This window comes from Fusarium odoratissimum, assembly GCF_000260195.1.
Source record: "Fusarium odoratissimum NRRL 54006 unplaced genomic scaffold supercont1.10, whole genome shotgun sequence".
In the NCBI taxonomy this organism is placed as follows: domain Eukaryota; kingdom Fungi; phylum Ascomycota; class Sordariomycetes; order Hypocreales; family Nectriaceae; genus Fusarium; species Fusarium odoratissimum.
This window is the reverse complement of record NW_022158696.1, coordinates 136849-154346: the sequence shown is the minus strand read 5'-3', so window position 1 is coordinate 154346 and position 17498 is coordinate 136849. Positions and strand designations below refer to the sequence as shown.

The following is a 17498-nucleotide window of genomic DNA, read 5'->3' as shown; positions in this document are numbered from 1 at the left end:
CGCCGACCGCGTAGACGCGTTTAATTGATTCGTTTAATACATATACTCTCCATAGGCATATATCGTGTTGTACTAGGGTCCTACGAATGACCTCATTCATGATCAAGGTCGAGTCAACACAATGATAGCTTCATTTAACCCGTCGCGTTGGATTGCGGACACAGTAGTAAAATCGATTTGAATCCCGAACAGCAGCAAAATGATAGGGTCAACATTTCGGAATGTTGCTCGCCAGAGGGCTGTACCTTTCAGAGCCATATCCAGTCTTTCTAGCAACCCTAAAATTGTTTGTATTCAACACCCAAGCCAGCACCACTTCATAAACACGCTGACCATGTTGTAGAAAGTTGTGAAGAATCCCAAATCTCCTTTTACAAACTACTTAAGCTACCTCGAGAAAGAACCGCCTGACGAGCGCCTGGCGATTGGGACTACTAGCGAGCTCCCTCCCACCCCTCAGTCCTTCACTGAGAACAAGGACTTCGTCAAGATTCTCAACGAGGTGATAACCGAGTACGGTCACGAAGATGAGGATCTTGTCAATCAAGCCCGCGCATTTGCCAGTCCGGGAGGCTTCAATCTCGGCTCAGGCGGAGCCTTTTTCTCACAAAAACGACCTAATCGAGGTGGATCTCGCAAGCAGGGAGCTGGAGGGGGGGCTGGAGGTGACGGTGCAGGAGGCGCCAGCGCTCAAGGAGGAGCCGGTGGTGGTGGAAGAGGAGGATATGTGCACCTCAGTGACCGAAGGAACCCCCCTGACTTTGGACGCATTGCATGGCCTGAGGATATCTTGGGAAGTGTTGAGGTGGACGGTGCCGGTACCATCATCGGCAAAGTACAGCCTAGTGGAACTTACCGTATCCTGACGAACGAGGGAATGTAAGTCTAGAGAACATGAACACAGTCACGTCAAGTCGCTAACAATTTGTCAAGCCTGGGACTCAGCCCATTCTTACAAACCAAGTTGGTGGAGAGACTAAAGCAAGAAGAAGCCAAACAAAACTCAACAAGTTAGTGGAAAGGAGAATATTCATAGCCTTGTCGAACAAAGAAAGATCGATTGAGGAACCAATTATGCTCAAAAGCTCTGAAAACTGGAAGAAAACGATTTATGTATCATGACCGTAGGTAGAGATGAGTGTAACAATACTGTATGGCATTTGGGTTTATTAGATATAGCTATTCTGAGACCAGAACCATGCTTGCACATGCAGACACGGGCCAACGCATGTCAAGTTTTCATGGATGACTGTTGGCTGGTAACTAGAAAGGGTCAATAGATAAGCATGGTATTGTGGTTTAATATCAGATCTTTTTGGTTATAGAAACAGATTCCGATCTGGCTACTCGTGAGCCTATGTCGGCAGAGCTTTGAGAATTGATTTGTTGGGAATTCAATGCCATCAGCATATGAAGTGTCGGTTGGTATAGGTACAGGTTGCCGGGGTTAGAAATGTACAAAACTGGGCCTTTACCTACCTCTATTTACTACTTTATGTTTCTTATTTTGATTTATATATATAAAATAAAAACTAGAAATATTATTAAAAATACTAATATAGGCAGAGATTTAGGATTATTATAATAAGATTATCTGAAATAAATAAGAAGGAATAATTAAGATATAAGTATTAATATAAATAATCCAGGGCTTATACTAGTACTAACATTTCCAACCCCGGCAACCTGTAGGACATTGAAGACTACTTAGCTAACGTGGCTATGAGCTGATTGACACGACTACCAGCAAGACACCAAAATGGGTTTGTTAACTGTTCTCCGGGTGACAGGTCAGACAACAGGAATGGATGTAACAAATGAGGAGAAAGATAAGTTCTCTGATATAACATACAGCGAAAAGCCAACAGGAATATGTAATAAATTTCAAATGAGATAATTAAGATCTTATTGTGCTATAAATTCCTACGCCAACTATTAACATCCATATCCAACGTGCAAAATACTGGCTGGTACCAAACCACCATTACCTTATATTATAAAGTGATGATAAAAGAGTCATTAGCCCATGTCTGGTTCCACTGAGCTGACCCCTCCACAACAGTGACGACTACCTAAAGGTAATCTACCCGAGGCCAGTCGAGCTCTGCAACTTCGACACCACTAACGAATACACAACATTATGAGACGCTATTAGAATAACCGGTCACCTACCTCTTCCATTTCGCCGCTTCATTCCCACCCACTCTTCTCTTTTACATCAAACCACCCCGCGCTCGCTTCGTCAAACTTCGTCAATACCACTATCCCTGTAACTCCTGTACGACCGTCGCACCCAGTTCCTGACAACCGAACCAAAAGCTCTGCAGCTCCGAAAACCCCGCCGACCGATCACTTTTCGACCTGACCCGCCTTGACCTTGGGTCAAGGCATCACATCGCCATGGCTCCCCGAGGTTTCGAGGACGAGGAGCTTACCATTTCCCTATCCTCCTCCCACGTTCGTCGCCCTCAACAGCAGCAACAACAGTCACAGCAGCAGCAGCAGCACGCTTCTAGTGATGCTCCTACACCCGGCTCCCGCCCCGCCGATGCGCCGCTCAAGGAAAGAATCAAGACGGAACAGCGCATCGGCGCCTACAAGGTCCTTCGAACTTTAGGCGAGGGCTCTTTTGGCAAGGTTAAGCTTGCTATTCACAATGGAACCGGCCAGCAAGTTGCCCTCAAAATTATCGCCAGAAAGAAGCTTATCAGCCGCGATATGGCTGGGCGTGTTGAGCGTGAGATTGAATACTTACAACTCTTACGCCATCCTCATATCATCAAACTGTACGTTGCGCGCCCAACCTTGGCTAAATACATTGGTGTCGTTATGACTGACACCGATCTTCTAGATTCACCGTTATCAAGACACCCAATGAAATCATCATGGTCCTCGAATATGCTGGCGGCGAGCTCTTCGACTACATTGTTCAACATGGCCGGATGAAGGAACCTGAAGCTCGCCGTTTCTTTCAGCAGATGCTTTGTGCCGTCGAATATTGCCATCGACACAAGATTGTTCACCGTGACTTAAAGCCCGAGAACCTGCTACTCGACGAAAATCTCAACGTCAAAATCGCCGATTTCGGCCTAAGCAATATTATGACCGACGGTAACTTTCTCAAGACGAGCTGTGGCAGTCCCAACTATGCTGCTCCTGAAGTCATTGGTGGCAAGTTATATGCTGGTCCCGAAGTCGATGTGTGGAGCTGCGGTGTTATTCTCTATGTTCTTTTGGTTGGTCGACTTCCCTTCGACGATGAACACATTCCCAGTTTGTTTGCCAAGATTGCAAAGGGCACATACAGCATACCGCAATGGATGCCTGCCGGCGCCGCAAACCTCATCAAGAAGATGCTGGTGGTGAACCCTGTGCATCGTGCTACAATTGAGGATATCCGAGCCGATCCCTGGTTCACCACCGATCTGCCTGCTTATCTTCAACTTCCCGTTGAAGAATTCTTCAACACTGGTGTTGATCCAAACAAAGCCATTAAGAAGAACGACATCGCACCGAATGCTTCAGAAAAGGTTCAAGAGAGATTGCATAATGAGGTTACTGAAAAGATTAGTAAGACTATGGGTTATGGTAAGAGTGATGTAGAGGAGGCCCTGCAGGCTGCCGAGCCGTCGGCAATCAAGGACGCCTACATGATTGTAAGGGAAAACAAGATGATGCAAGTGAATCGTGAGTTCCTCTCTCTTTTTACCACTAATTTCTCGACGTATTGAAACTGATTTAGATAATCCTGAAGCCCTTCTAGCAGAGCCCGAGGGATCAAGCCCCATGCTAAGCATGTCTTCTGCCCGCTCAACGACTTCTCAGGCTACCACCACCCCTCGCCCGTACGTGAGCAAGGTCGGTATCTTGCCTTCAAGTTTACCAGCTTACCACAAGGACTATATGGAGCGGGAGAAGGCCGGTAGCGTCGAAAACTCACCACCCAAAGTACTTATCAACGACGAACCTCCCAGCAACAGAACAGATGCGGAAAAGGAAGAAACAGCGCGCCGTTTACGGCCCCACTCGAGAAGTCAATTGCGTATGGACGAAGCTAACACAAGGCCCCAAGGGATGACTCCTATCAACCCCCCTAAAAAGAATAAGCCAGTTCGTTGGCAGTTCGGCATCCGATCACGTAACTCGCCATGGGAAGCCCTTCTGTGCATCCACAAGGCACTTCATAAATTGGGCGCGACATACATCCCCGATGAAGACTACGAGTCAAGAACTGCAGAGGAGCGAGCTGAAGCTTCAGGTGAAGGTAGCTTTGCGGATTCTCACGATAATAACCGGGGCTCAAGTTCAAGCATCGATCCTAAGAAACGTTACAATCTTCCCGCAGATCCTTGGCATATCAATGTGCGCTGGGATACTTCTGGTTGGTTCTCAAATCGGTTGTACTTGAATTATCAGAACTGACATCTTCCCAGCCATCAAGAAGAAGGCGGCCAGCGTTCCTGGCACTCCCAGCTCGCCGAGCACGCCAGAGGGACAACATCACCCCAAGGAGCCTTTCGTTGCGCTACATATGGACATACAAATTTACGAAATGGAACATGGCGTGTACTTGGTCGACTTCAAGTGCTCTGGATACGAGACAGCCCATGGCCGACTGCTCGAGGAAAAAGATGTCACCAGCCCCTTTCCCTTCCTGGACATGGCCGCCAAGTTGATTATGCAACTTGCCGAGGCTGATTGAGAAACGTCGTTTTGAAAGGGGCACCGATATTCCAAACTTACACCAATGGACACGATATGTTTGGCTGCGAGCATACTAGCTCTGCTTCTTAACCTGCCAGACGGTTCTAAGAATACACACATTCAAATTGGTTCGTGAAATAGCAAGTGATCTACTGCTTGGGTTCCAGCGGATTTGCAGTCATTACTGTACCAAGCGAAACGAATCTAATGGAAATGTTGGTGATGTAACACTATGGACATTAGACCACAACCAAGGGGATCTGTCTCATTGTTCGGTTTCCAGTTTCCCATTTCATTTTGATAACGGGCGTCTTACTGTTTAGCTTTGACGCTTGGGCTATATAGACACATTATGCTGCTACGATCTTGGACCAACCAGTCCCCCCTCCCCCTTTCAATGTTTTTTCTTCTTTTTCGTAGTTACGACTGGGTGGTTGGTCAGGCGCAGGATGTCTATGCTCCACAGAAGGATATATTGAAGATGAGTCAAACACAAGCAAACATATGTAATGATGTGCACATAGTTGCTTATAAGGCAATGTGCAGAGCATGATCACCGTTTCAAGTTCTTTTCATGATGTTTTCTTGCTTCATGCACTAGTAGTATATATCAAGGCAAATGCTTGCCGTATGCAAAGTAATATGGCAATTAAAAATCGGAAACCAGTAGTGTGATATCAAAATGCCCCAAAGACAAACAACTTGCCGCTCTTTTTTTGCGCTCCCACAACAACCTCCAGTCATTTCTCAGCCCATGTTGATCTTTATTCATTTATGTGCTCCGTTGTTGTCCACCTCTCCCTCACCAGCAGTGATTTATTTGAACTGGTCCTCAGTCACACCGGCGCCCATAGCAGCTGTGGAGCTGATGCCACCTGTAACCATCTTTTGCAACTCATCGACGTAGGTTGCGCCACTCCACTTCTGGTGCTTAACAACATCGACTTTCTGCTCCATTTCAGGCTCTTGAACGAGCTCGCCGTAAGCGCGCATACCGACGGTGCTGTATGCCTTGGCAAACTGGTCGCTGATAAGGGCTGTCGTGTGCAGGCCTGCAAGCGTGATGAACTGCCAGCAGTAGCCAAGCTTGGCCAGGCGGCGGATGTAGGTCTCCTGCTCGTCACGAGGCATGGCAGTTTTCCAGTTGAATGATGGAGAGAGGTTATAGGCGAGCCTAGTCATGCCAATGTCAATGTGAAATTCTGGAGCTTGGTAGGTTGGCAGAGACTTACTTCTTCTGGGGCCAGACGGCGTGGACACCTTCGGCAAACTCCTTAGCCTGAGCATAGTCGGGCAGCTTAGACTCCATCCAAATGGCATCGCAATAAGGAGCATATGCAATGGCTCGATTCACAGCGCAGTCGCAACCACCCTTGAGACGGAAGTAACCCTCGCGTGTACGGGGGGCGTCCCAGTCGAAAAAGATATCATGGCCAAGTACCTGGCGAGCGATGGCCCTCGCCTCAAGGTTACTCTTGCCTTTTGCTTTGGTAAGATAGTCTCGCTTGAGACCAGCCTTGTCAGAGGAAGAGCCTGCATCAATGGCAGCGGCCACAGCGTCGTCGAAGCGGCTCAGGTTGGCCTTGGCAAGCCACTCATCTTCAATGCGCTGCAGCTCAACGCCACTCTTGCCAGCACCCTCAGCGGCGATCATGAGATCGTTGAGGGGCTTAAGAGTAGGGTTTGTAGAGCCGAGGATGAAAGCATGGTCGCGGGGGTCGATGTTGGTGGAGAGTAGAGTTGCGGCCTCGGCGTCGGTGCGTGCGATGGCGAGGAGATCGGAGCCTTTCACATGTCAGTTGTGTTCTTGGAGTTTTGGTCCCACCACCAACATGTGATGATTGGGGAAGTCTGGGGAAGTCAAAACTTACCCATAATGTCAGCCTGCGCACGAATAGCAACAAGGCGGTTTATGTGTTCCTGAATAGGGACAAGAACCTTGCCTGCCATGTGGCCACACTTCTTTGTGCCGGGGGCTTGATCCTCAATGTGAATTCCAGCTGCACCCTTCTCAATAAAGAGCTTGGTGAGCTTCATGACAGCGGTGAGGCCACCATGGCCAGTATCAGCGTCAGCAACAATGGGACGAAGATAGTCAATGTTCAAGAGGTTGGCGCGTTGCGCCTTAGGGACGCTGAGACGCTCTTGGCGCTGCTTGCGGTCATGGAAGAGTTGGGCCATGAAGAGATGGCCGACCTTGTTGGGAACAGTGGTCTAAGTCTGTGTTAGACAATGCTTATATAGACATGCATGATGTCCTCCAAACTCACGTAGGGATAGTCAGCCAGATCGGGACCAGGTTCATCAGAAGCAGACGCTGTCGATGACGATTGCCAGCCAGAAACATAGACGGTGTCGAGGTACTTGGCCATCTGGGTGACCATTGTAGGTTCTAAGCAGCCGTAGGTGTAGCTGGCATCTCGGGTCTGCGAGGAAACACGTCAGTATTTCGCTTTATGATGTAGCAGGATGCCTTCATCATGGGAGAGACTCACCTCGAAACGGTGCTCAAGGATCTTCCACAACTTCTTCGCCTGGGCATTACTAGCATAATCGACAGGGAGGTATCCGCGTTTGGAGACAATCTGCTCAGCAGTAAAAGGGCGCTTCGTGTGTCGCCATCTTGAGTCGGACCACCAAGCCTTGACAGCCTCAACCTCCTTCTGGAAGAGCTCGTCTTCGATATCAGGGTTGACAGAAGGGTTTGCCATATTTTGTGACGCCATTGTGACCGATGTGTGAGAGGTATGAGACCTTTTGGGGGAGAGTGCTAAACAATGTAAGTGCGTATAAGAGGGCCTCAAGATGTAACTAGATGGCACAACACTAAGGAAAGTGAAGTTCGAAAGACGAGAACAATGATGGATAATTTGAGGAATTTGGAAGAAGTGGGAGGAGAAGGGCAGACCATATAATAAGTATCGTTTCGACCGGGAATTATAGATACTCTTGAGTCACTCTTGGTCTCCCGTCCCCCGATATTCCAAAGACCCGTTCCCCATGGATGGATGGGATATGCCCCATCGTCTTGCTGTCTCTCCGCACCCGGCGCAAGCGTTTCTGGACTTTTTGGTGGAGATGGCTCTGCACACCGGCGTTAATCTAGCAATTTGGAGTCAAGTCTCTGATGCAATTGGTAGCCGATGATGAGTGATGAACGAAGCTAGGGGAGTGAGAGTTCCTCGTTAACTAACTAGTGAAGGGGACCCAGAACTTGGCGGACCCGCTGTTGATGAGGCGTTGGAGAGAAAGAACTGCGCTTCGGTCTTCCATTTTTTGAGTCACGAGGGTTATTCTACTTAGGTATCTTTCTATCAAGCAAAGGCTTCTTGTTGCTTGAATGGGGTTTTCAGGATTATAGAGAAACACTGCATCAGTTCCAATTGACCACGTCAATCATACCGTCATTACTTGAGAAACTCTCTCTCTCTCAATAATCAGGCTGGGCTCTGAAATCGAGACCAAATTGAACGTCTGCAATTGCATTTCTACTCTAGCTCGGCTTTCCACCGAGCACAAGCCAGGCACGTTTTCACCTCGGCCATGGTCTAATCATGGATGCTTGTGTCAGATCAGCCTCTCCTATCTGCCGTCACGAGCCGCAATCGAGCCCAGTAGAGGCGAGAGTGCTGGTAGGTCAGAGAGTACGTACCTCCGGACAGTCACCGAGCGCCTCAAAAGGTGACCTACAACAGCCAAAGGAAGCATCAATTTTGGAGGTGCGTTTTGTTCTGTAAATGGAAATTGAAGCCCGCCAAATCAAGACTTGCAGCGTGATCGTGATGGGTAACTGGTCATGCATGAGTGCATGCGGCCCTGCAGAAGCCAGGGCAGTTCTGTACCTGGTCTTGTTATCATGACGTCTTTGCTATTTTTCCGTATCCTTAAATTTGCGTATGTGTTCGGCTCAAAGGCTCGATGTTCAACATCCGGGGTCCCTCACCCAGGGAGGCCGAAAGCCGAAAGCCGTACGGCCTACCTGTTGTCTCTTTTGCAAGCATGCGGTTTATAACTTTAATTAGAAAACATAGCTTGTACGTGTCGTCGCCAACAATGCTGATCTGGCGCCTAGTTCTTTACACAGCGCAACAACTCGTGGCATATGGATGAGCCCCAAATTTAAGACGCGGGACTTGACCTCTAGCCCCATCCTTGCAAAAGCATCACTCCCAGTAAAATCTGGGGAAGTCATTCCTCACCTTGGCTCACCTGGGATTCTGCTCATTATCCCGCTAAACCTTAATCGCCAAGTTTCAAAGGACCGCATTTTGCGGCATCACCACAATCAAGCCCTCCCTCTGTTAGCCCATCCTGACGTATATTCTGCAAGATAACTACAGGAAGTAATATGCCTTCAGCACAGGAAAATACAACAGAAAGGGAAAGAAAAGAAGAAGAAAAAAGTCAATAGGAGCTACACTCTGAAACAAGTGACCTGGTATACTCTTCTATATCAATCAGTTTCTGACTGTAATTTCTCGGCCTTCCTCCGTCAGCGGATACCCGCCTGGCCCCGGAATGACGGAACTTGGCCGAATCTTAGGTCCGTCTCCAGCTCCGGAGCAGCGGAGGTTTCTGGCATGTGAAGCCGTGCCCCTCCTACATTGAAAATCGATCACTGAGCTCGGCAATCAATGTCCTCACGACGACCCCCTCAAGTTCATATCGATGGATTTCAATATCCACTGCCACTCTAGTCTTTCTCATTGCCGCCACTATAGCTTAGAATAATCACCTTACCTCGGCCATTTTCTTGCCGAGACTCGTCATGGAAAACATCACCACTGACACCTCACATGCCCCATCAACCGCTTCGGCAACTACCCGAGGTCAACGGCTTTATCCTTTTTCCGACCTCGTCAGTTCTCTATTGCCATATTTTTGTGTCAGACCATCAGCAGTTATTTATTATGTTCCAGATTATTCATCCATTTCATCATAAAGTCAAAGGATACGAAAAAGGGTCCAGGCTTTCTCGTCATTCTTGTCATGTTTCGGTGCCCAACATGGATTGCTCTCTCATCAACAATTTTCAAGGACTCCACGAACCAGCATACCAGACAGGCACTGTAACATTCTTCAGGTATCCTATGAATATCGATAGCTACACCGTTTTCCTTTTGCCACGAGCTTCCTAGTCTACAAAAGCATTACCCTATGGAGCAAGCAGACCAGCCAGCGTCTTCTCTTCATTCTTCTCAATCGCCCTGATCAATGTCTGATACGGTGTCAGTGCTCCAAGTGCCCTGCGCATGTGCGCGTTGATGATTTGAAGCCCGTAAATGTAACTGGCGTTAACCCATGCGAATCTAAACCAACGTCAGTGAACCGTGTCTGAGATTAGTAAGTGGATGTTCAACGTACCCTTCCTTGTTGACGCCTCGGAAGCCAAGACCCTGATTGCCGTATTCCGCATCAACTCGGTGAGGATCGACCGGCCGGGTGACATCGTACTTCTCGACTACTACACCGTGGAAATCGACAAAGGCCTTAGTGACCATGAAGAGCCACTTGTAGGCAATTCGCTCTGCTTCCTCCGTGAAGCTATAACGAATCAGACCCGTCCAGGCCAGCATTTGCTGTGGAGGCCAGCCGTAGGGATAGTCCCATTGTCTGTTAGGCCGTTCGAGGCCGACCGCTCCACGCGATTCCTCCGTTCCTGATACTAGGCCGCCGTACGCCTCGAACTTGGGGAGAGCTTTGCGAACCATCTCGGCCGCTTGCTTTGGAGTGGCAATGCCGGCCCACAGAGCCCAGAGAGTTGTGCAGGACTCATACGTGCAGCGTTCACGCTTCGCGGTGTCATAGTCAAAGAACATGCCCTCCTTCTCATCCCACATCAGCTTGTCCACTGTGAGCTTGCGTCGCTTGGCTCGTCGGTCCCAAGCAGCTGACGACAGAACCTCACCAGGCTGGTAGGGTGTACCAGCGCAAAACTCCTCAGGCATCGTAAGCCTGTCATTGAAAACGCTGCGAATAGTTCGTGCAATGTCAGTCTCATATTTGAACAGGAGAGAGTTGAGATCAATGGTCGCCAGGTTTGCGCAAACACCCTCAAGGCGGTAGGATGTGTCATGACCCGACTCTCTCACGGCACGGTCGTGCATGAAGTATTCATCGAGCTCAGGCTCCTCGACTTCACCATGGTTGTATGCTCGAACGAATTGTTCGAATGTCATTTTGTGCTTCTTGATATAAGGGTCAAGAATATGCACAAAATGAGTGGCCTCCGTCTCAGGAGGCACTCCACGACCTTCGGGTCGGTATCTCGAGAGACCTGTGCTGGGGTCTAGTCGAGGCTCTGACATCCATACACTATGATACTCCTTGATGGCGGCTAGAATAGATCGTCGGAGGAATTCCTTGGCATCTGGCTCGTGCTTGATCTTTTCATAAACACGAAGGGCCATGTCAGTCAAGAAAGGAGGCTGTGATCGACAAAGGTAGTAGGATCGAGTAGCGTTCAGTATCTTGCCGTAGTGCTCAATGCAAAAGCAAAAATTGATGACCATCGACTTGGCCAGGTCGACTCGATCGTTGATGAGAAGACCTAGAGATGCCATATAACTGTCCCAGCCATAAAGTTCGTTGAAACGGCCACCTGGAACAACGAAAGGCATGCCCTTGAGAGTCCATCCTGAAGGGTGTTCTGGTTCTGGAACTTCTTGAACATCCACAGCCAGAAGACCAGGTGCATCATTCATGTCGCGAACCAGATCAGGGGTAATCTTCTCGGGTAGCATCTGAACATCCAGACGCATTTCTGGTCTCTCTTCAGCAACTCTCTTGTAGAATTCGTATTGTCTGGGGCATCGATACGGGATATAAATGCGAGGGCGAGGATCGGCTGTCCAATCCTTGGGGTCTCGAGCGGCGATATCCACGGTCGATGCATCAATGCGTCGTGTCAAGTTCTCCCAGAAATGATCACGAATCATACGGGACAAACGATCGACGGGATTCTCGTTGAGACGAGCTTCATCCAGAACAATCTGTTTCCGCCCATACTCTTTTGCCAAGGTCAACTCCTGCAGGAGGTTACTTAACATATAAGTCCCGCGGACGTCGAAGCGATTATGGCCAGCCGAAGCGGCGGTACGCAGAGAAATAACTTTGGGACCATTATCTTCGATCGTAATTTGCATGTCTCCATCAGTGTCCTCTTGCAATGAAAGACTTTCCAATGTTGAATCGACTTGAATCAGGAAGCGGCGGTTCTGTTGTGAATTCTCATCTATTGAACAAAGAGTTAGTAGAAATACTCGGCTACGCGGAATTGATGTTTCTGACCATGGCTGCCACGTCGAAAAGGCTCTCGGAGATTGACTCTTTCAAAACGGTGCATCAAACTGTTCTAGTTGCCGAAAGTCAGTCTACGTCATAATACGAGAGTGGGCAGATACTCACCTGAGAGTAGGTGCGAGTTCGGGGTCCCGCGCGGTTCATATGTCGTTCCTCAGTATAGTAGCTTTTGGCATCGTCGAAGACGCCCAAGTCGTCAGAACCGCGAGGTTGGTGACCGGAGGGCGCGGCCATGGTGGTTGAGTTACCAACTTATTGTCAGGAGACAAAGCGGGGTTGTGATGATAGAGCTAAAGTTAAACTGAGTACTTAGATGAGCTGGTAAAGTTGTGACTATGTCCAATTGCGTCGACTGTGATAGTGGGATAGAAGGAGGAGGAGTGAGATGAACCGGGGACGCAATGTAGGACAGACCACGAAGAGGTATAAGAACAATGGAAGGTAAGGTTGTAAAGGATTTGTAGGGATGAGAACGAGTATGACGGCAGAATATGGGGGCCGTCATAAGAGAGAGGAGACGAGAACAAGGTAGAAGTGGAGAGGAGCGAGGAAGAAAAGTGGCGGAGACAGAGAGAGCTTGGGTGGAGGAATGGAGCCTGTAGTCCTGGGGTGACGACAGTGACAACTGACGAAGTGGTTCTCTTAGCTTCCCACTCTGTTTTGGCGGGCGAGAAATGGGAGACAGTGGAGATGAACAAGAACGACAAAACAGCAACTATGATCAAAGGATTGCGCCGATCTCGCTCACCGAGCCTCTCTGACCTTGCCGTGGGAGAGAAGAAAAGTCCAATAAGGAATAATAGAGCGGTGAGAAGGAGCGTGGGGGTAGCACACCTCAAGCAATTGAATGCGAGATCTATGCAGAATTACTCGGTGAGAGATGGATGCAAATAATTATGGCTGTACCTGAAGTGAGGTGCCTGAAGGTGCAGCGGCAGAGCGGTCCCTTGGTTTGCGGCTCGTCTCAGTTTAGAAATTCCTGCCCCTCACCCCCCCTCCATTGGATGCTTTTTTTATCGTGTGGTTGTCCACTGTGATGATATTGCACAACAGGGGTGCTCCACCCGGAGGGACAAGCCCCACGCGTTGCCGTTGACTTACACCAGCAGTGACGGGGGCTAGGGGCTCTCTGCAACAACACCACATAGTAGTACCTTAGTTAACTGCTCGATTAACGTCCCTTGGGCGCCCTTCACCCTTCTTCCTAATCTGCTTCAACGCCTCCATAACACCAAACCCTTGGTCGCACGATTGCCGCTATGCTGGAAGCCTTTCCCTCTATTGTGTGGGGCCGTGTATGTCAATCAATTATGGGACATGGGCGAGATGATGCTGGAGTTGAGGTCAAGCTGGACTCGATATAGATCTTGCTATCAACTACCTTACCGGTGAAGGTAAGGAGCCCAGTGGGCCGGATTTGTATGACTTTCTCTTGTGCTCTGCTTGCCTTAAATCTCATATACTCCCCAAATTGTCCACATGACTATGTTGATACATATACCTAACTATACCATGATCGCCTACCAATCCACAGCATCCATCAGCTGGTCACCTTTAAAAACACACTGCATTGTATTTTACCAAAGCCCCTCGTTGTGATCTTTCAAGTATAAACACTTGAACGAAATTAGAGACAATATTTGGCGTTTGACGATGAGGCATGTCAGTTGCCTAGCATCATCATAACAAATCTCAGTCACACAGCGGTCCAGACGCCAGGTCTAGAAAAGCCTTATACGCCACCATGACAGTCATTTCTTTTTATCAAGTGAAACGCAGACTCGATTTGAAACAATCTCTAAAATACGGGGAGAAGTCAAAGCCGCTTCGTGAGTTGGCGCTCCTTTGTTTCTGTCCGTCCATCTCTTCAGGGTATTTATCCTATCCCGCTATCGCAACCCAATATCCATCCCTTGACGCCTATCCAATGCATAACTCAAGCCCAGTTCATGATCTCAAGGCCATACCGCAGCAACGATGACTACTCGTCGCTCTCGGCTTGGCTTCGACGTGACACCATTCTCCTTCGCCTCTCTTCTACGACCTCAGGGTCCCAAGTCCCTGCAAATATATCTTCGCATTCATCATCATCATCAGAATCAAATTCAATATCCTCTTCCTCGCCATCCTTGCCTGGCGTGGCAGTCTCTGCAACATCCTCATCAATTGCATCCTCCCAACTCCGGTACGTAACCACTCGTTCCATCTCGAGGATGAATTTTCCAACTTTGTACTTCTGGCCTTGTTCTTTAGCGTCCACATACTTCCAGCCAAGTTTTGTTGAGCATGACCCGCAGTTGATGTCTGCAACGACATGCCATCCTGTCACAAGCTGGCGATTCTCACTCTTACCAACTCGGATGTTGCTCAATGTCTGGGCCGCAGGAGGCGCAGGCGGTGCCACAAGAAACGCACGACCGTATCGGCCGGTGAAGCCTTTAGATATGACCTGAGAAGCAAAAGCAACATCGACAGAGCATGTTGAACAACGAAGCGTATTCGGAGATGTACGAGACAATCGACCTCTAGGCGCTTTTGCGAGAATTCCTTCGTTCGGGGGCGAGCTCGCTGGTGTTGTCACCGCTGAAGATGCGGCAGATTCTGCTGAACTCGAGGAGACCGAGTGGCGTCGGGAGAAGGGAAGCTTTATGCTGGGCAGTAAGAAAGTAGGAAAGACTGGCTTGGTAGCCGAGATGCCACTCTCGCGAACCATCTCGGCAATGGTCAAGTTGACGCCTCCTTTGTAGTTGCTGAGTTTAACGTCCTGGAAGAGATGGAAATGCCCTCTCGACTTTTTGGAACTTTCTATCGAAGGCTAGGGGACCGATAAGGTGTGGAGAGCTGTTCCACTAAAGGCGCCAAGAGCTCCACAAGTGGCGTAAAGTCCTTCCAGATGTGACCTGGGAAGTTTTGGCTCTGTCGAAGATGGCATTCGAGACAAAACGTTGGAGAGACGGTCGCGAACGGCGCTGCGGTGTCGTGGCTGGGTTTACAAACGGCGGTTTTTCCAGATGGGAGTTTCAAAGATAGTCCAGGAAGGAGAGAGGTTTAATATTAAGGCGTAGGTAGTCATTTATTTGGTCACTCTCTCCGACTCAGCCGGGCAGCGATCACCAGACTCACAACCAGTGATGAAAGAGGGGCTGAGGGGCAAAAACAAGTCTCCGTGGGCGGCGGTTGCGGCGGGCGGGACAATGCAAGGCCAAAAAGAGGGGCCCTCCAACCAGACCTGGGAGCTTCCATACCAAACAAGCGACCTCCCTACCTAACTACGGTACGTATCTTATTGTTCACTGGCCTCACGGGTCAGTTTGGTTATTACGAGATCAAGGTGCAAATAATGACAGCTATACGCAGGTTATCGGTTCTACAATGCGCGGACAGTCGTTGGAACAGATTGGCTCGCAAAAGACTGCAGTGCAATATTTGGTGTCACTGTCAATAGTATACCTCGTAAGGGAATCCATAGTTTCGATTCTCATATGATGGTACGTTAGATATCTTACATTAGTATGGAGAAGTTAAGACTGAGGCTCCTCAGCAACATAGTGTAGATAAGCGCCAAGCAGCTTAATACCCTCAATGTAGTTGCGCTTGTCGAGCTTCTCGTTGATAGAGTGAGCGCCGTCTGTCGAGCTACCCATGGGGAGCAAAAGAACATTCTTGCCTGTGGCCTCCTCAAATGTCAGGGTAACAGGGATGCTGATCACTATGTTAGCGGTGAAATACCAGACATTTGGGTCAGAGTAACTTACCTTCCACCTTCGCGAGTATAATCGGGCTCGACACCCCACACACGTTCGACAGCTTTGGCTGCAGCCGAGAAGTTCCAGTGTTTTGGTGATGCAACCCACCACTTACCAGTATGCTGAGCATACACCTTGAGGGTGTTCTTGCTGCCAAGCTTGGCAAACTGCTCTTCAACATACTTGTACACAGCCTCGTTGGTCTTGTCAATGTCCATGTCGGGAACAGTTCTGATAGAGAACTTTCCAATAACCTTGGCAGGAATAACAGTCTTAGCTCCAGGAGCAGAGAAAGCACCCTCAACACCATGAATAGACAGGGATGGGTATCTCCAGCGACCCATCAGAGTACGCTTCTTATCATCGAAGATGGTGGTCTTGCTACCCAGGGACTCATGAATATTGTCCATAGTGAATGAAATTCCGTCATAGAGACCCTCCTCATCCGCCGTGACAGGTGCAACCTGCTCTTTAATACCGGGAATCTGGATCTCGCCGCCAGTGTTGACCAGAGATCCTAGGACTCTAACGAGGTCAGTCATGGGCTCTTGGGCGGTACCGCCAAAGACACCACTATGAAGATCGGCGCCAGGGCCGGAGATCTCAACTGAGTAGTAGTTACAACCACGAAGACCGTAAGTTAAGCATGGCTTCTCGGTACCGAGCCAGTAGTTATCAGATATGCAGACAGCCTCGGCATCAGCAAAGTACTTCTTAGCCTCTTCCTTGATGAGGTCATCGAGGCCTTCAGAACCGTATTCCTCCATACCCTCGAAGCACATCAGCAGGTTGACAGGGAATTCAACGCCAGCCTTTTGGTGAGCCTCGATAGCATTTAACCAGCCTAGAACAGGACCCTTGTCATCTGTAGCTCCACGGCCAAACATACGACCCTTTTCGTCGACAGTAAGGTCAAATGGCTCAGTAGCCCACCCATCGCTCTTTTCCGCAGGCTGGACGTCGTAATGCCCATAGACGAGGATGGTACGCTTGTTCTTGTCGCTTCCGTATCGTGCAAGGACAACGGGAGGCAAGTCGAGGTACTCCTTATGAGGCTGCTTCCCAAGGGGCCGAAGCTCTACAGAGGCTCCAAGAGCTTTCAACTCCTCGCCGAGCCACTCTCCCATGCGAACGACATCAGGGCGACGGGCATCCTCAGCTGAGATAGACGGAATGGCGACAGCCTTGCGCAGGCGCTCGATGAAGTGGTCAGCCGAGCTATCGACTTGCTTGAAGAAACCGTCGAGCTGGGGGGCCATCTTCTTTGCTTGGTGTGTACGAATAGAGTCTGTGAGATAGGTACGAGAAGAAAGGCAGAGTTTCTGAGGAAAAGTTTGCGGGACGGGTACTCGTAATGAGATAAAGCGCCTTTTGGGTGGTGCTGTTACCACTTGAGTAAAGCAAACAGCTGCCCTATCGAGGCGTACGGTGCGGGGCATTACACGGGCAGACTTGCCAGGACCTGCTCGATCGAGCGGGCAATGATGGCGGGGCACTTTTGACAGGCACTCCAGTGCAATTGGAATCTCCAACACAGTGGAGGGAGCGGCTAGTTACGGCAACCAATGGTAAAACAGGTACGAGATGATTAGTCAGTTAGAACAGAGAGAATTTGGTTCGAGGTTGTTGGGCGAACTTGTACTTGGTACATTATAGTGGAGTCCATCGGATTAACCTAAATGCGCTCAGCACAACAGCTCCGTGTCATGATTAGTCAGGTGCTGAAGGGGGTAGGTTGCCGCTTAC

At 49.2% G+C, this 17498-nt stretch overlaps 7 protein-coding genes across 11 annotated transcripts; 3 read left to right on the top strand and 4 right to left on the bottom strand.

The window, feature by feature from the left end:
• The first annotated feature begins 59 nt into the window (after positions 1 to 59).
• On the top strand, positions 60 to 1373 carry FOIG_06975 (uncharacterized protein). Of its 2 annotated transcripts, XM_031206266.1 has the most exons (3): positions 60 to 286; positions 344 to 879; positions 934 to 1373. In XM_031206266.1, the coding sequence occupies exons 1-3, from the start codon at positions 200 to 202 to the stop codon at positions 1013 to 1015; spliced, it is 705 nt and encodes a 234-aa protein (XP_031063385.1). In that variant the 5' UTR covers positions 60 to 199; the 3' UTR covers positions 1016 to 1373. The 2 variants fall into 2 exon arrangements, with proteins under 2 accessions (XP_031063385.1, XP_031063386.1); XM_031206267.1 differs by having other exon boundaries at positions 344 to 1373.
• Positions 1374 to 1908: 535 nt separating this feature from the next.
• On the top strand, positions 1909 to 5821 carry FOIG_06974 (CAMK/CAMKL/AMPK protein kinase). Of its 2 annotated transcripts, none has more exons than XM_031206265.1 (4): positions 1909 to 2786; positions 2852 to 3687; positions 3755 to 4381; positions 4434 to 5821. In XM_031206265.1, exons 1-4 carry the CDS (start codon positions 2401 to 2403, stop codon positions 4700 to 4702), a joined length of 2118 nt encoding a protein of 705 aa, XP_031063384.1. In that variant the 5' UTR covers positions 1909 to 2400; the 3' UTR covers positions 4703 to 5821. The 2 variants fall into 2 exon arrangements, with proteins under 2 accessions (XP_031063384.1, XP_031063383.1); XM_031206264.1 differs by having other exon boundaries at positions 3743 to 4381.
• FOIG_06973 (isocitrate lyase) lies at positions 4839 to 8247 on the bottom strand. Its single transcript, XM_031206263.1, has 5 exons — positions 7200 to 8247; positions 6975 to 7130; positions 6576 to 6918; positions 5937 to 6489; positions 4839 to 5878 (listed from the first exon to the last, which is right to left on the bottom strand). The coding sequence occupies exons 1-5, from the start codon at positions 7428 to 7430 to the stop codon at positions 5521 to 5523; spliced, it is 1641 nt and encodes a 546-aa protein (XP_031063382.1). The 5' UTR covers positions 7431 to 8247; the 3' UTR covers positions 4839 to 5520.
• A 172-nt stretch (positions 8248 to 8419) lies between these two features.
• Positions 8420 to 12966, bottom strand: FOIG_06971 (neutral trehalase). 3 transcript variants are annotated; one of them, XM_031206259.1, is made up of 4 exons: positions 12112 to 12966; positions 11995 to 12058; positions 10069 to 11938; positions 8420 to 10013 (listed from the first exon to the last, which is right to left on the bottom strand). In XM_031206259.1, exons 1-4 carry the CDS (start codon positions 12238 to 12240, stop codon positions 9860 to 9862), a joined length of 2217 nt encoding a protein of 738 aa, XP_031063378.1. In that variant the 5' UTR covers positions 12241 to 12966; the 3' UTR covers positions 8420 to 9859. The 3 variants fall into 3 exon arrangements, with proteins under 3 accessions (XP_031063378.1, XP_031063380.1, XP_031063379.1); XM_031206261.1 differs by having other exon boundaries at positions 10069 to 12058; XM_031206260.1 differs by having other exon boundaries at positions 8420 to 11938.
• On the top strand, positions 9343 to 11248 carry FOIG_06972 (uncharacterized protein). Its single transcript, XM_031206262.1, has 2 exons — positions 9343 to 10047; positions 10093 to 11248. The coding sequence occupies exon 1, from the start codon at positions 9501 to 9503 to the stop codon at positions 9840 to 9842; it is 342 nt and encodes a 113-aa protein (XP_031063381.1). The 5' UTR covers positions 9343 to 9500; the 3' UTR covers positions 9843 to 10047; positions 10093 to 11248.
• A 518-nt stretch (positions 12967 to 13484) lies between the features above and the next one.
• Positions 13485 to 15165, bottom strand: FOIG_06970 (uncharacterized protein). The gene has a single exon (XM_031206258.1). It carries the CDS (start codon positions 14717 to 14719, stop codon positions 13988 to 13990), a length of 732 nt encoding a protein of 243 aa, XP_031063377.1. The 5' UTR covers positions 14720 to 15165; the 3' UTR covers positions 13485 to 13987.
• Positions 15166 to 15326: 161 nt separating this feature from the next.
• Positions 15327 to 17381, bottom strand: FOIG_06969 (cytosolic nonspecific dipeptidase). The gene is made up of 2 exons (XM_031206257.1): positions 15762 to 17381; positions 15327 to 15708 (listed from the first exon to the last, which is right to left on the bottom strand). Exons 1-2 carry the CDS (start codon positions 17189 to 17191, stop codon positions 15528 to 15530), a joined length of 1611 nt encoding a protein of 536 aa, XP_031063376.1. The 5' UTR covers positions 17192 to 17381; the 3' UTR covers positions 15327 to 15527.
• Between the last annotated feature and the right edge of the window lie 117 nt (positions 17382 to 17498).

Bases quoted from the DNA above. Each gene is read 5' to 3' on its own strand.
- FOIG_06974 (XM_031206264.1), top strand. From the start codon at position 2,401: ATGGCTCCCCGAGGTTTCGAGGACGAGGAGCTTACCATTTCCCTATCC. The intron at 3,688-3,742 runs GTGAGTTCCTCT...AAACTGATTTAG, and splicing joins CAAGATGATGCAAGTGAATC to ATAATCCTGAAGCCCTTCTA. The intron at 4,382-4,433 runs GTTGGTTCTCAA...ACATCTTCCCAG, and splicing joins TGTGCGCTGGGATACTTCTG to CCATCAAGAAGAAGGCGGCC.
- FOIG_06970 (XM_031206258.1), bottom strand. From the start codon at position 14,719: ATGGTTCGCGAGAGTGGCATCTCGGCTACCAAGCCAGTCTTTCCTACT.
- FOIG_06975 (XM_031206266.1), top strand. From the start codon at position 200: ATGATAGGGTCAACATTTCGGAATGTTGCTCGCCAGAGGGCTGTACCT. The intron at 287-343 runs GTTTGTATTCAA...ACCATGTTGTAG, and splicing joins TTTCTAGCAACCCTAAAATT to AAAGTTGTGAAGAATCCCAA. The intron at 880-933 runs GTAAGTCTAGAG...CAATTTGTCAAG, and splicing joins ATCCTGACGAACGAGGGAAT to CCTGGGACTCAGCCCATTCT.
- FOIG_06971 (XM_031206259.1), bottom strand. From the start codon at position 12,240: ATGGCCGCGCCCTCCGGTCACCAACCTCGCGGTTCTGACGACTTGGGC. The intron at 11,939-11,994 runs GTCAGAAACATC...TTTGTTCAATAG, and splicing joins TTTTCGACGTGGCAGCCATG to ATGAGAATTCACAACAGAAC. The intron at 10,014-10,068 runs GTACGTTGAACA...ACGTTGGTTTAG, and splicing joins CGAGGCGTCAACAAGGAAGG to ATTCGCATGGGTTAACGCCA.
- FOIG_06969 (XM_031206257.1), bottom strand. From the start codon at position 17,191: ATGCCCCGCACCGTACGCCTCGATAGGGCAGCTGTTTGCTTTACTCAA. The intron at 15,709-15,761 runs GTAAGTTACTCT...CATAGTGATCAG, and splicing joins TATACTCGCGAAGGTGGAAG to CATCCCTGTTACCCTGACAT.
- FOIG_06972 (XM_031206262.1), top strand. From the start codon at position 9,501: ATGCCCCATCAACCGCTTCGGCAACTACCCGAGGTCAACGGCTTTATC.
- FOIG_06973 (XM_031206263.1), bottom strand. From the start codon at position 7,430: ATGGCGTCACAAAATATGGCAAACCCTTCTGTCAACCCTGATATCGAA. The intron at 6,919-6,974 runs GTGAGTTTGGAG...ACACAGACTTAG, and splicing joins ATCTGGCTGACTATCCCTAC to ACCACTGTTCCCAACAAGGT. The intron at 6,490-6,575 runs GTAAGTTTTGAC...GACATGTGAAAG, and splicing joins TGCGCAGGCTGACATTATGG to GCTCCGATCTCCTCGCCATC.